At 39.8% G+C, this 14,963-nt stretch overlaps 2 protein-coding genes across 5 annotated transcripts in view; both read left to right on the forward strand.

Annotated features, from left to right (window-relative positions):
• ercc5 (excision repair cross-complementation group 5) overlaps positions 1-3,719 on the forward strand; it is a 41,550-nt gene extending 37,831 nt beyond the window's left edge. For all 3 annotated transcript variants that reach the window (XM_059029497.1, XM_059029496.1, XM_059029495.1), the window contains one exon: positions 1,789-3,719. In XM_059029497.1, coding sequence (XP_058885480.1) covers positions 1,789-2,334 — 546 coding nt within the window. In that variant the 3' untranslated portion in view covers positions 2,335-3,719. The remainder of the gene's footprint in view (positions 1-1,788) is intronic.
• On the forward strand, positions 3,295-13,525 carry mettl21e (methyltransferase like 21e). 2 transcript variants are annotated; one of them, XM_034010976.3, is made up of 5 exons: positions 3,295-3,399; positions 4,375-4,494; positions 6,045-6,202; positions 9,869-9,986; positions 12,798-13,524. In XM_034010976.3, the coding sequence occupies exons 2-5, from the start codon at positions 4,434-4,436 to the stop codon at positions 13,217-13,219; spliced, it is 759 nt and encodes a 252-aa protein (XP_033866867.1). In that variant the 5' UTR covers positions 3,295-3,399; positions 4,375-4,433; the 3' UTR covers positions 13,220-13,524. The 2 variants fall into 2 exon arrangements, with proteins under 2 accessions (XP_033866867.1, XP_058885483.1); XM_059029500.1 differs by lacking the exon at positions 3,295-3,399 and having other exon boundaries at positions 4,389-4,494; positions 5,424-6,202; positions 12,798-13,525.
• The last annotated feature ends 1,438 nt before the right edge of the window (positions 13,526-14,963 follow it).

A 14,963-nucleotide genomic window follows, 5' to 3' on the forward strand; every position in this document is an offset into this window, starting at 1 on the left:
GTATTGACACTTCTGAACTGCAGTGCTTCTCATGCACTGGTATTGACACTTCTGAACTGCAGTGCTTCTCATGCACTGGTATTGACACTTCTGAACTGCAGTGCCTCTCATGCACTGGTATTGACACTTCTGAACTGCAGTGCCTCTCATGCACTGGTATTGACACTTCTGAACTGCAGTGCTTCTCGTCACTGGTATTGACACTTCTGAACTGCAGTGCTTCTCGTCACTGGTATTGACACTTCTGAACTGCAGTGCTTCTCGTCACTGGTATTGACACTTCTGAACTGCAGTGCTTCTCGTCACTGGTATTGACACTTCTGAACTGCAGTGCTTCTCGTCACTGGTATTGACACTTCTGAACTGCAGTGCTTCTCGTCACTGGTATTGACACTTCTGAACTGCAGTGCTTCTCATGCACTGGTATTGACACTTCTGAACTGCAGTGCTTCTCATTCACTGGTATTGACACTTCTGAACTGCAGTGCTTCTCGTCACTGGTATTGACACATCTGAACTGCAGTGCCTCTCATACACTGGTATTGACACTTCTGAACTGCAGTGCTTCTCATTCACTGGTATTGACACTTCTGAACTGCAGTGCTTCTCATTCACTGGTATTGACACTTCTGAACTGCAGTGCTTCTCGTCACTGGTATTGACACATCTGAACTGCAGTGCTTCTCGTCACTGGTATTGACACATCTGAACTGCAGTGCTTCTCATGCACTGGTATTGACACATCTGATCTGCAGTGCTTCTCGTCACTGGTATTGACACATCTGAACTGCAGTGCCTCTCATACACTGGTATTGACACTTCTGAACTGCAGTGCTTCTCATGCACTGGTATTGACACTTCTGAACTGCAGTGCTTCTCATTCACTGGTATTGACACTTCTGAACTGCAGTGCTTCTCATTCACTGGTATTGACACTTCTGAACTGCAGTGCTTCTCGTCACTGGTATTGACACATCTGAACTGCAGTGCCTCTCACACACTGGTATTGACACTTCTGAACTGCAGTGCTTCTCATGCACTGGTATTGACACTTCTGAACTGCAGTGCTTCTCATGCACTGGTATTGACACTTCTGAACTGCAGTGCCTCTCATGCACTGGTATTGACACTTCTGAACTGCAGTGCCTCTCATGCACTGGTATTGACACTTTTGAAGTGCAGTGCCTCTCATACACTGGTATTGACACTTCTGAACTGCAGTGCCTCTCATACACTGGTATTGACACTTCTGAACTGCAGTGCTTCTCGTCACTGGTATTGACACATCTGAACTGCAGTGCCTCTCACACACTGGTATTGACACTTCTGAACTGCAGTGCTTCTCATGCACTGGTATTGACACTTCTGAACTGCAGTGCCTCTCATGCACTGGTATTGACACTTCTGAACTGCAGTGCCTCTCATGCACTGGTATTGACACTTCTGAACTGCAGTGCCTCTCATGCACTGGTATTGACACTTCTGAACTGCAGTGCTTCTCGTCACTGGTATTGACACATCTGAACTGCAGTGCCTCTCATGCACTGGTATTGACACTTCTGAACTGTAAATATTTCATCAGACCTGCTTTAAGATGTCACCCAACAATACCTAGCCATGTTTCAAGCGCAGTACTACAGAATTATTCTAAATGTCCAATGCAGGAATCTCCAGTGTAAATTTAAAATGCATTAAAACAATGAAAGCAGTTCATTTGGATGACCCTGTCTCTAAAAACCGACACGATCTATGTGGTACCTGTTGTTGTTTTTGTTTGCTTTGTTTTAGACCCAGCTGCGGATTGATTCATTCTTTAGACTGGAGCAGCATGAGAGGCAGGCCATGAAGAGCCAGCGTCTGCGCAGAGCTGTGTCCTGCATGAAGAGGAAGCAGCGAGAGGAGGAGGAGGACGAGACGCTCGTCCTGGAGGAGGGGAGCCAGGCTCCGGGGAAAGGGAAGAAAGCAGCAGTGGCCTCAAAATCACCCAGACCCCAGTCACAGAACAAGGACAGGAAGCAGCCGGAGATCCCCTTGAGTGGAGGAGGCTTCCTGGGCTTTTCAGGTGCAGTCCAGCAGGGGGTGTCTTCAGGGGAAGAGGTCTCTGTGAGGGAGGCAGAGGCAATGAAACCGGGGCTGCCCACATCCCAGACCAGAGCAGCTCAGAAATGGGAATCGCTCGCCGTCACCCCTAAAGAATGGAAGAACAGCAGCAGCTCCAGTGAGGAGAGCGATGGGGGCAACAAGGGGGCGATGGTCACTGCCAAATCCGTGTTTGAAAACCAAAAGGGCAAAGCTAACAAAAGCACCAGAGCGAGAAAGAGAAGAAGAGTTTGATCATGTCTAACCATGACACAAAGAGAGGTCAAGGATCTGATAGACCTGGAGACTGAACTGTCATTGAGGATTGTCCCAGCAGGGCAGGCTGCGTGGGGAAGCTCACATGAGAAATGTTTGAGATCACCCTGTTTGAAGCTCACATGAGAAATGTTTGAGATCACCCTGTTTGAAGCTCACAAGAGCAATGTTTGAGATCATCCTGTTTGAAGTCACAGGGCACAGTGTAAATGGTTGAGTTTCAGGTTAACACGGTGATTGTTTTTTACTGTATTTTAATATTCTGATTGATTTAATGAAACATTGTAACTATATTCTGTATACTGCATTACTGTTTCTGTTGCTAGCATATCAGCATATCCCTGGTGCCCATTCTTAAGGTGTGAATCCATTGCTTGATGAGTGGTATGTTAATGTGCATATACTGTTGTTACCTGCTGTCTTTCCATGTGTTTTATAGGATAGTACCAAGCTGTAAGTAATCTGGTAGTTACTGTGACCTGGATATGTCAGAGCGCAGCTGTTGAGATCAGTTAACTGCGGCCGTCCCTCTAGTGCTCTTGGTCTTAGTCAGCACTGGGGTCTGTCAGCCTGAAAGGCACTGAATAAATCTCCTGCAAAACCCATTTACCAAGGAGCCAGAGCAAAGCAAAGCAAAGCAAAGCAACAGCACACACGAAGGCATTCATTTACCAAGGAGCCAGAGCAAAGCAACAGCACACACAAAGGTATTAATTTACCAAGGAGCCAGAGCAGAGCAAAGCAAAGCAAAGCAACAGCACACACGAAGGTATTCATTTACCAAGGAGCCAGAGCAAAGCAAAGCAACAGCACACACAAAGGCATTCATTTACCAAGGAGTCAGAGCAAAGCAAAGCAACAGCACACACGAAGGCATTCATTTACCAAGGAGCCAGAGCAGAGCAAAGCAAAGCAACAGCACACACGAAGGCATTCATTTACCAAGGAGCCAGAGCAGAGCAAAGCAAAGCAACAGCACACACGAAGGCATTCATTTACCAAGGAGCCAGAGCAGAGCAAAGCAAAGCAACAGCACACACGAAGGTATGTCAGGCATTTACAACTGGAAGTTTGGCAAGACAAAGGCTTATTTTAATTGTGTGAATAATCTGTTGTATGGTGTTGTATTCCATTGGTTCCCTCCTTACTAACAAAGTTGTGAATTCTGTCCTGTTAAAACGTCGGCAGTAATGCAAACACCGCCTCTTAGAAACGGAACATGAGACACCTTTTTTATGATTATTTTTGGAATCCACTAAACTAAACAAAACAAATTGCTGAACACGTAATAATTGAGAGTGTATTTTTTCTCTATTGGAAGAGGAAGTTAATACCGTCTGTATTAAATGCAATTCTGAAACACTGCTTTGACTTTCATTTTGACTACGAAGAGTTACACATATAAAATATATTTCAATTATACATATTTGTAACAAAATGCAAAAGATGAGGCCACCATCTATTTTTAAACTGTACAGTAATGGTGTTCCACTAAACAATGTGCACCTTTTGATATTTATATATGTAATATTTTGATATTTATAATCCATAAAATGATTCACCTGTCCAATAGATGGGGTGTCTTCAGTGCAACAAAAATGTACTTTTTTGCCATTAAAAAGCTTTGATTTTTTGTATTTAGCTTTTGATAGATTCAGATTAAATGTCAGCTCTAATAATACTAATACAGGGGACTTGATTTCATTTTATGGAAGTATGAATAAGTATATGAGTCCAAGATGCCCAAAGTCTTGCAAGAACAAAGTCTATGCACAAGAGATCCAGTCTTATCTGTGCAAATCCAGCATCTCATTTGTTAAGGTTACAGTTAAACATCTTTGCAGCCTCCCATTTTAATGTTATTCCAAAACCCTAACTTGACCACAGCAGCCTACATTTTCATACAGAGGGAACGTGTTCAATTCTGGACATCGTGCTCTAATCCCAGTGCATTTCTATACAGAGGGAACATGTTCAATTCTGGACATAGTGCTCCAATCCCAGTGTGTTTCTCTGCAGAGGGAACGTGTTCAATTCTGGACATCGTGTCTACTTGGCAGGCCTCACAGGATTCTGGGATGGACTTGTCTCTGTCGGATTTAGGTGATGGCCTTTCATCAGAGTCACAGAGTGAGGAAGGTGAGTAAAATCCTTTCATCAGTCACAATGAGGAAGGTGAGTAAAGTCAACTGCTTTTTATTTTCCATTCTTTTCCTGCAGCATTGTTTTTGACTTGTACTACAAGTGTTACTGTAATATTTCACCTTTTATAGAAGTTATTTTTTATCACAGTACTTCTATTTTGTATTTATTACATCTTCTAGACCAGAAGATTTGACACTGATTGGTCAAACCATTTAATTTATTGCAACATGAAATATTAAAATTTGAGTCGCCGCTACTTCTCTTCCCTTCTAAATACAGTAAACATGACGATCCCCAATGTCAATGCCACCCCAGCAGCATGGTCTGTAACCCCCTAACCCTAACAGCACGGTCTGCAACCCCCTGACCCTAACAGCACGGTCTGCAACCCCTTGACCCTAACAGCACGGTCTGCAACCCCTTGACCCTAACAGCACGGTCTGCAACCCCCTGACCCTAACAGCACGGTCTGCAACCCCCTAACCCTAACAGCACGGTCTGCAACCCCTTAACCCTAACAGCACGGTCTGCAACCCCTTAACCCTAACAGCACGGTCTGCAACCCCCTGACCCTAACAGCACGGTCTGCAACCCCCTGACCCTAACAGCACGGTCTGTAACCCCCTAGACCTAACAGCACGGTCTGCAACCCCCTAACCCTAACAGCACGGTCTGTAACCCCCTAGACCTAACAGCACGGTCTGCAACCCCCTAACCCTAACAGCACGGTCTGCAACCCCCTAACCCTAACAGCACGGTCTGCAACCCCTTGACCCTAACCCTAACCTTGAAACCCCCTAACCCTAACAGCATGGTCTGTAACACCCCCCGTTTGGCCCCCCAAGAGAATGATGTTCTCTTGCACAAGTGACATGAGCCCCTTGCCCGGTGGGTTTACAGATCACATTTTCTGGCAATTGCAGGCTAACCCCAGAAGTAAAGCAATGGTGCTGTACAAGGAGCACAAAGCACACCGGGCATGCAGCTACAATGAGCACTCAGTAAAACGGTGTGTACCATCAAAATGTTAGGAGCCAACTCACTGTGCTTATGTGGTGGCATATTGATGCACCATTGCTGGTAATTCTGTGAGCTGCTAAATTGTATCCAGGGTAATACCGTTGTATTGTTATTAACTGGTCAAAGTTCCTCCTTGCAAAAGTTGTACCGTAAAAAGAGGTCGTCCATCACATGCGAGTCAGGCATTCACACTGATAATTCAATTCTGTGCAGTCTTTGTGAGAGACCATTTCTTATCATCCAGAACTATTTAACACATTCTAGAGCTACATTTACTAGAAGAAACTCACTAGAAGAAGTCAATGGCACATATTCCGACAGGAAGTCTTTCTCAATGTCTCGACTGCTTTCACAGTAATCTAAATGTATTCATTAATATTCATTGAATATCATTTGCACCTCTCCCTGGCAACATTGTGGTATTTTAAAAGAATGCGCTTGGCCTGCATTATGAATACAAAATAGGAGTGTTGAATATTGAATCTAAAGAATGTGATTGTGAATGGTTTAGTTTCACTTTTTAGAAACCTGTCAAGATAAAGAACTGGTTGCTGCAATCATGAAGAGACGTGCCCCTCCCCCTCTCATCACTACTGCAGTCTGGGAACGGTATTACTTTGCTGACTGCGAGATCAAAATCAAAGAATCCACTGAGTTCTATGGGGCTGTTGTCTGGCCATCGGTAGGTCTGCCTCTCAAAGGAGAATTTGTATCCTATGAAGTTTTAAAGATAGTTTTCACCCTGTTAATGCATGATGAAACATGTATCTTGCTTGATTAACAAAGAAACCACTGCAGGCACATGACATGACTGAATTATTTCTGAGATAACATTGAGAAATGAATTCTGGCACTGGACGGTGTGACTCTCCAGTGACAGTGTGAAGCAGCTGGGATTCATTGCAGTTGGATTCAGATGAAGCAGCAGGCAAGAATGAAGGAACACTGTGGCTTTAAACTGCCACTTACAAACTAATATATACAGAATATAATCAGAGGTGTACATGCTCTTTGGCTATGAGAGTAATACTGGTGACCTGGGGGTTCTTAAAGTGCCACACAAAAAACACAGCTTTAACAAGGAGGAAAAAAAACACATCTTTAACAAGGAGGAAAATATATTTAACAAGCAAGAAAAAACACATCTTTAACAAGCAATAAAAACACATCTTTAACAAGAAGAAAAACATCCTTAACAAGGAGAAAAACATATTTAACAAGCAAGGAAAAAAACACATCTTTAACAAGGAGAAAAACACATCTTTAACAAGGAGAAAAACACATCTTTAACAAGGAGAAAAAACATTTAACAAGCAATAAAAAACACCTTTAACAAGCAAGAAAAAACTCATCTTTAAAAAAACACATCTTTATCAAGGAGAAAAACATCCTTAACAAGCAAGAACAAAACACATCTGTAACAAGGAGAAAAACATCCTTAACAAGCAAGAAAAACACATCTTTTACAAGGAGAAAAACATCCTTAACAAGCAAGAAAAAACACATTTTTAACAAGGAGAAAAACATCTTTAACAAGCAAGAAAAAAACACATTTTTAACAAGGAGAAAAAACATCTTTAACAAGCAAGAAAAAACACATCTTTAACAAGCAAGAAAAAAACACATTTTTAACAAGGAGAAAAAACATCTTTAACAAGCAAGAAAAAACACATCTTTAACAAGGAGAAAAACATCCTTAACAAGCAAGAAAAAACACATCTTTAACAAGGAGAAAAACATCTTTAACAAGCAAGAAGAAACATCTTTAACAAGCAAGAAAAAACACATCTTTAACAAGCAAGAAAAAAACACATCTTAACAAGGAGAAAAACATCCTTAACAAGCAAGAAAAAACACATTTTTAACAAGGAGAAAAACCACATCTTTAACAAGGAGAAAAACATCCTTAACAAGCAAGAAAAAAACACATCTTTAACAAGGAGAAAGACATCTTTAACAAGCAAGAAAAACACATCTTTAACAAGGAGAAAAAACACATCCTTAACAAGGAGAAAAAACATCCTTAACAAGCAAGAAAAACCCACATCTTTAACAAGGAGAAAAACACCTTTAACAAGCAAGAAAAAACACATTTTTAACAAGGAGAAAAACATCCTTAACAAGCAAGAAAAAACACATCTTTAACAAGCAAGAAAAAAACACATCTATAACAAGGAGAAAAACATCCTTAACAAGCAAGAAAAAACACATATTTAACAAGGAGAAAAACATCTTTAATAAGCAAGAAAAAACACATCTTTAACAAGCAAGAAAAAACACATATTTAACAAGCGAGAAAAAACACATATTTAACAAGGAGAAAAACATCTTTAATAAGCACGAAAAACTTCTTTAACAAGCAAGAAAAAAACACATCTTTAACAAGCAAGGAAAAAAAACACATCTTAACAAGGAGAAAAACATCCTTAACAAGCAAGAAAAAACACATTTTTAACAAGGAGAAAAACCACATCTTTAACAAGGAGAAAAACATCCTTAACAAGCAAGAAAAAACACATCTTTAACAAGCAAGAAAAAAACACATCTTTAACAAGGAGAAAGACATCTTTAACAAGCAAGAAAAACACATCTTTAACAAGGAGTAAAAACACATCCTTAACAAGGAGAAAAACATCCTTAACAAGCAAGAAAAAACACATCTTTAACAAAGAGAAAACATCTTTAACAAGGAGAAAACATCCTTAACAAGCAAGAAAAAACATATATTTAACAAGCAAGAAAAAACGCATCTAACAATGAGAAACATCTTTAACAAGCAAGAAAAACACATCTTTAACAAGCAAGAAAAAACACATCTTTAACAAGCAAGAAAAACACATCTTTAACAAGCAAGAAAAAACACATCTTTAACAAGCAAGAAAAAAACACATTTTTAACAAGGAGAAAAACATCCTTAACAAGCAATAAAAACACATCTTTAACAAGGAGAAAAACATATCTTTAACAAGCAAGAAAAACATCTTTAACAAGCAAGAAAAACACATCTTTAACAAGCAAGGAAAAAAACACATCTTTAACAAGGAGAAAAACATCCTTAACAAGCAAGAAAAAACACATCTTTAACAAGGAGAAAAAACATCTAACAAGCAAGAAAAACACATCTTTACAAGGAGAAAAACACATCCTTAACAAGGAGAAAACATCCTTAACAAGCAAGAAAAAACACATCCTTAACAAGGAGAAAACATCCTTAACAAGCAAGAAAAAACATATATTTAACAAGCAAGAAAAAACGCATCTAACAATGAGAAACATCTTTAACAAGCAATAAAAACACATCTTTAACAAGGAGAAAAACATATATTTAACAATCAAGAAAAACATCTTTAACAAGCAAGAAAAAACACATCTTTAACAAGCAAGGAAAAAAAACACATCTTTAACAAGGAGAAAAACATCCTTAACAAGCAAGAAAAAACACATCTTTAACAAGGAGAAAAAACATCTTTAACAAGCAAGAAAAACACATCTTTAACAAGCAAGAAAAAACACATCTTTAACAAGCAAGAAAAAAACACATTTTTAACAAGGAGAAAAACATCCTTAACAAGCAAGAAAAAACACATCTTTAACAAGGAGAAAAAACATCTTTAACAAGCAAGAAAAAAACACATCTTTAACAAGCGAGAAAAAACACATATTTAACAAGGAGAAAAACATCTTTAAGCAAGAAAAACACATCTTTAACAAGCAAGAAAAACACATCTTTAACAAGGAGAAGAAACACATCTTTAACAAGGAGAAAACATCCTTAACAAGCAAGAAAAAAACACATCTTTAACAAGGAGAAAAACATCTTTAACAAGCAAGAAAAAACACATCTTTAACAAGCAAGAAAAAAACACCTCTTTAACAAGGAGAAAACATCCTTAACAAACAAGAAAACATCCTTCACAAGCAAGAAAAAAACATATCTTTAACAAGGAGAGAAAAAATAAATCTTGTTTTTACAAAAACTACAAATGACAAGTATTTTACAAATAAAAACAAAAATAGAACTAAAAAGAGAAGATTTAAGCAGGCCACATGAACGGCTGGTTTTAAAAACCCTGATTAGCTGTAATCCTGGACTACCTTACCAAAGGAAACATGAGGCAGTCCTATATTAGTGAAACCAGCCACAAGACTGGGATTACCGTGCTGATTAAACATGTCGATTATTCAGTACCGGTACTTGCTTTTACCAAAGACTCCCAGGGCACCTCTATGCAAACAGTCATCAAATAGTAAAGATTAATATGTTTAATGTTTAATAATAATAATAATAATAATAATAATAATAATAATAATAATAATAATAATAACACTGCTTCTATTGTTTCTGTAGGCTTTAGTTCTCTGCCACTTCTTAGAAACCAATCAAGACAAATACAATCTCGCTGATAAGAATCTGATTGAAATCGGAGCAGGAACTGGCCTGGTTTCTATAGTTACTAGTATTCTAGGTAAGGTTTTTTTGTGTGCTGTAAATGTATGCATTGGTTTAATGACCATGGACAATAGAGCTTAGAGGTTATAGCCAAGGAAACCATTATACTCATCTTCTCTGCTGTGCACTTCCATATGCTTGTGCAATGACTGACTGATTGATTGATTAATTTACTAGTGTAATGGTTGATTGATTTGCTAGTGTAATGGTTGACTGATTGATTGATTGATTTGCTAGTGTAGTGGTTGACTGATTGATTGATTGATTGATTTGCTAGTGTAATGGTTGACTGATTTGCTAGTGTAATGGTTGACTGATTGATTGATTGATTGATTTGCTAGTGTAATGGTTGATTGATTGATTGATTTGCTAGTGTAATGGTTGATTGATTGATTTGCTAGTGTAATGGTTGATTGATTGATTGATTTGCTAGTGTAATGGTTGATTGATTTGCTAGTGTACTGGTTGACTGATTGATTGATTGATTTGCTAGTGTAATGGTTGATTGATTTGCTAGTGTACTGGTTGACTGATTGATTGATTGATTTGCTAGTGTAATGGTTGATTGATTTGCTAGTGTACTGGTTGACTGATTGATTGATTGATTTGCTAGTGTAATGGTTGATTGATTTGCTAGTGTAATGGTTGACTGATTGATTGATTGATTTGCTAGTGTAATGGTTGACTGATTGATTGATTGATTTGCTAGTGTAATGGTTGACTGATTGATTGGTTGGCTGATTTGCAGGTTTGTTCATTCTTTAGCATGTAATAGTAATATAATGTATTGTATTTGTAATAATAATAACTGTTGGCACACATACTAGTAACTAGTGGATTCGTAGTTTCACACACCATGGAGAAATGTACAAGTGGCTTCTGATTTAGTATTAGGTACTTTCAAATATTAGGATAACATTTCCATTTTAGATTGTCGCTGTCCTAATTTTTTTAAGGTCAATTTAAAAACAAATCTGGAGATTTCAGCCACAAGCAAAAGATAGAGCGAGCTTGCTGCTGCTTTGTACTGCTGTACTCAGTAGTCTAGTCCGTGACAGTGCTTTACATCTCTATACTCAATAGTCTAGTCTATGACGATGCTTTACATTTCTGTACGCAATAGTCTAGTCTGTGGCAGTGCCTTCCATTTCTCAGCATGTGTTTCACAAGATCAGCAGTACAAAGCAATGCCAAAGTGATTGCAGTGCCACTCTGCCACCGTGTTCACTGTGATTGCAGTGCCACTCTGCCACCGTGTTCACTGTGATTACAGTGCCACTCTGCCACCGTGTTCACTGTGATTACAGTGCCACTCTGCCACCGTGTTCACTGTTATTGCAGTGCAACTCTGCAGCCATGTTCACTGTGATTGCAGTGCCACTCTGCAGCCATGTTCACTGTGATTGCAGTGCCACTCTGCCACCGTGTTCACTGTGATTACAGTGCCACTCTGCCACCGTGTTCACTGTGATTACAGTGCCACTCTCCCACCGTGTTCACTGTGATTACAGTGCAACTCTGCAGCCATGTTCACTGTTATTGCAGTGCAACTCTGCAGCCATGTTCACTGTGATTGCAGTGCCACTCTGCAGCCATGTTCACTGTGATTGCAGTGCCACTCTGCCACCGTGTTCACTGTGATTACAGTGCAACTCTGCCACCGTGTTCACTGTGATTACAGTGCAACTCTGCAGCCATGTTCACTGTGATTGCAGTGCCACTCTGCCGCCGTGTTCACTGTGATTACAGTGCAACTCTGCAGCCATGTTCACTGTTATTGCAGTGCAACTCTGCAGCCATGTTCACTGTGATTGCAGTGCCACTCTGCAGCCATGTTCACTGTGATTGCAGTGCCACTCTGCCACCATGTTCACTGTGATTACAGTGCCACTCTGCCACCGTGTTCACTGTGATTACAGTGCCACTCTGCCACCGTGTTCACTGTGATTACAGTGCCACTCTGCCACCGTGTTCACTGTGATTACAGTGCAACTCTGCAGCCATGTTCACTGTGATTACAGTGCAACTCTGCAGCCATGTTCACTGTGATTACAGTGCAACTCTGCAGCCATGTTCACTGTGATTGCAGTGCAACTCTGCAGCCATGTTCACTGTGATTACAGTGCCACTCTGCCACCGTGTTCACTGTGATTGCAGTGCCACTCTGCAGCCTTGCACATTCAGACATCTTGCAGTTCCAAAGTTTCCCGGCTTGGTTCTGGCACAGCTCTGATAAGAAGGTGGAAATGGGCTGAAAATAAATCCAGCAAACACTTGCCTTATTGACTAACACGCTACCTGTTGCACTACATTTAGGAACCTGGCAGCCGGTTTAGTTTGCTTCCAGTAAATGACTGTTGTTATTTTGACATTTATTTATGTTTTTATTTTGATTGATAATTCCCTCATTATAAAAATAGAAATAGTCTTTAACAGGTGGCTATAAATGGCATTCTACAATGTAGCATTTACTGTATCAGGTAAGCATTTTAATATTTAGTAACATTTGTTGTATAATAATTTGTGAATTAGTAATTTTGAATGTGACTTTTTTCTGCTTTAATAAATATTATGTTTAATCGTGAAATATCTTGAAATACCTATGAAATGCTGTAAAATAAGCATTTTTTAACTGTGAAAAAAATACAAATTCAGTGTGTCCATAGAAAGCACAAGGAGGAGTAGGAATTGAGCCCCTGGGTTAGTGGGAAGGTTGATTTGGTGAACAGCATTAAATAGCAATGACTTTTCACAGTGCATTAGAAGTGCTGCACTGGCAGGGGTAATAGGCTGCTGTGCAGCATACTGACGTCCAGTTGTTTTGCAGGAGCGAGGGTGCTCTCCACAGACATGCCCGAGGTCCTGGGAAACCTGCGGTACAACCTCACCCGGAACACCAGAGGCAGGTGCAGGCATGAGCCGGTGGTGAAGGAGCTCACCTGGGGGGTGGATCTGGAGGAGAAGTTCCCCCGATCTTCCACTCACTTCCACTACATCATGGCTGCGGATGTGGTGTACAGCCATCCATTCCTGGAGGAACTTCTTGCTACCTTTGATCACTTGTGCGAAGACAACACTGTCATTTTCTGGACCATGAGGTTCCGGTTTGATAAGGAGAACAAATTCGTGGACAGATTCCAGACTCTTTTTGACCTGGAGTTAATTTATGATCTCCCCAGTATGAAAATCAAGCTATACAAGGCAATGAGAAGAAAGGTGGGAACTGAAACACAGAGTAGAATGAACTAGTACTGTACATCTACATCACAGTTAGAATCAATGTGGTGTACAACATTAAATAATTCTGTCACCTACGTAGGATTCATGTTCTGCTTACAGTTGTTTTGTTTTTGTATGAAACATATTTTTTTCCCCCAACAATGATTGCAGTGGTACCGAGATGATCTTATTATTCATGCCTCCATCTGTGTGCTTCCAGAAGGTTGACGTTCCCAGAGCACAAATACAAAGTGTGTGGGACAAGTCTTCCAAAGTTAGTTTTAAATAACTTTAGCATAACAGAGGCAGACGTGTTAAAGGGACTAGGAGCTCTTAAAATAAACAAATCCCCTGTGCCGGATGAAATCCTCCTAATAGTACTCAAAGAAATGAAAGAAGTTATTTACAAACCACTAACCAAGATCATGCAACAGTCTCTTGACACAGGGGTTGTACCGACAGACTGGAAAATTGCAAACGTAATACCAATCCACAAAAAGGGAGACAAAACCGAACCAGGTAACTACAGACCAAGCCTAACTATGTAAACTTATGAAAACTATAATAAGATCCAAAATGGAAAATTGCCTATATGGTAACAGTATCTTGGGAGACAGTTAGCATGGTTTTAGGAAAGGGAGATCGTGTCTAACTAACCTGCTTGATGTTTTTGAGGATGCAACGTCGACAATAGATAATTGCAAAGCATATGATTTCCACAAAGCTTTTGACAAAGTCTTGCATAAAAGATTAATTCTCAAACTGAATGCAGTAGGGATTCAAGGAAATGCATGCACATGGATTAGGGAGTGGTTAATATGTAGAAAACAAAGTACTGATTAGAGGAGAAACCTCTAAATGGAGCGAGGTAACCAGTGGAGTACCACAAGGATCAGTATTAGGTCCTCTACTATTCCTAATCTACATTAATGACTTAGATTCTGGTATATTAAGCAAACATGTTAAATTTGCAGACAACACAAAAATAGGAGGAGTGGCATTCAAAATGATCTAGACAGCAATCAGAACTGGGCAGACACATGGCAAATGACATTTAATAGAGAAAAGTGTAAGGTACTGCATGCAGGCAATAAAATGTGCATTATAAATATCATATGGGAGATACTGAAATTGAAGAAGGAATCTATGAAAAAGACCTAGGAGTTTATGTTGACTCAGAAATGTCTTCATCTAGACAATGTGGGGAAGCTATAAAAAAGGCCAACAAGATGCTCTGATATATAGTGTTGAATTTAAATCAAGGGAAGTAATGTTAAAACTTTACAATGCATTAGTAAGACCTCATCTAGAATATTGTGTTCAGTTCTGGTCACCTCGTCAAAAAAAGGATATTGCTGCTCTAAGAAGAGTGCAAAGAAGAGTGACCAAAATTATTCCGGGGTTTAAAAGGCATGTCGTATGCAGACAGGCTCAAAGAATTGAATCTATTCAGTCTTGAACAAAGAAGACTACGCAACGATCTGATTCAAGCATTCAGAATCCTAAAAGGTATAGACAATGTCGACCCAGGGGACTTTTTCAACCTGAAAAAAGAAACAAGGACCAGGGGTCACAAATGGAGATCAGATGAAGGGGCATTCAGAACAGAAAAGTGCCTCTTCAGAAAATAAGAGGCACTTTTTACACAGAGAATTGTGAGGGTCTGGAACCAACTCCCCAGTAATGTTGTTGAAGCCGACACCCTGGGATCCTTCAAGAAGCTCTTTGACATACGGTCCCTATATGGTCAGGACAGTCCCAATTTCCTAGCAAA

The sequence above is a fragment of the Acipenser ruthenus genome, chromosome 8, assembly GCF_902713425.1.
Source record: "Acipenser ruthenus chromosome 8, fAciRut3.2 maternal haplotype, whole genome shotgun sequence".
Classification (NCBI taxonomy): domain Eukaryota; kingdom Metazoa; phylum Chordata; class Actinopteri; order Acipenseriformes; family Acipenseridae; genus Acipenser; species Acipenser ruthenus.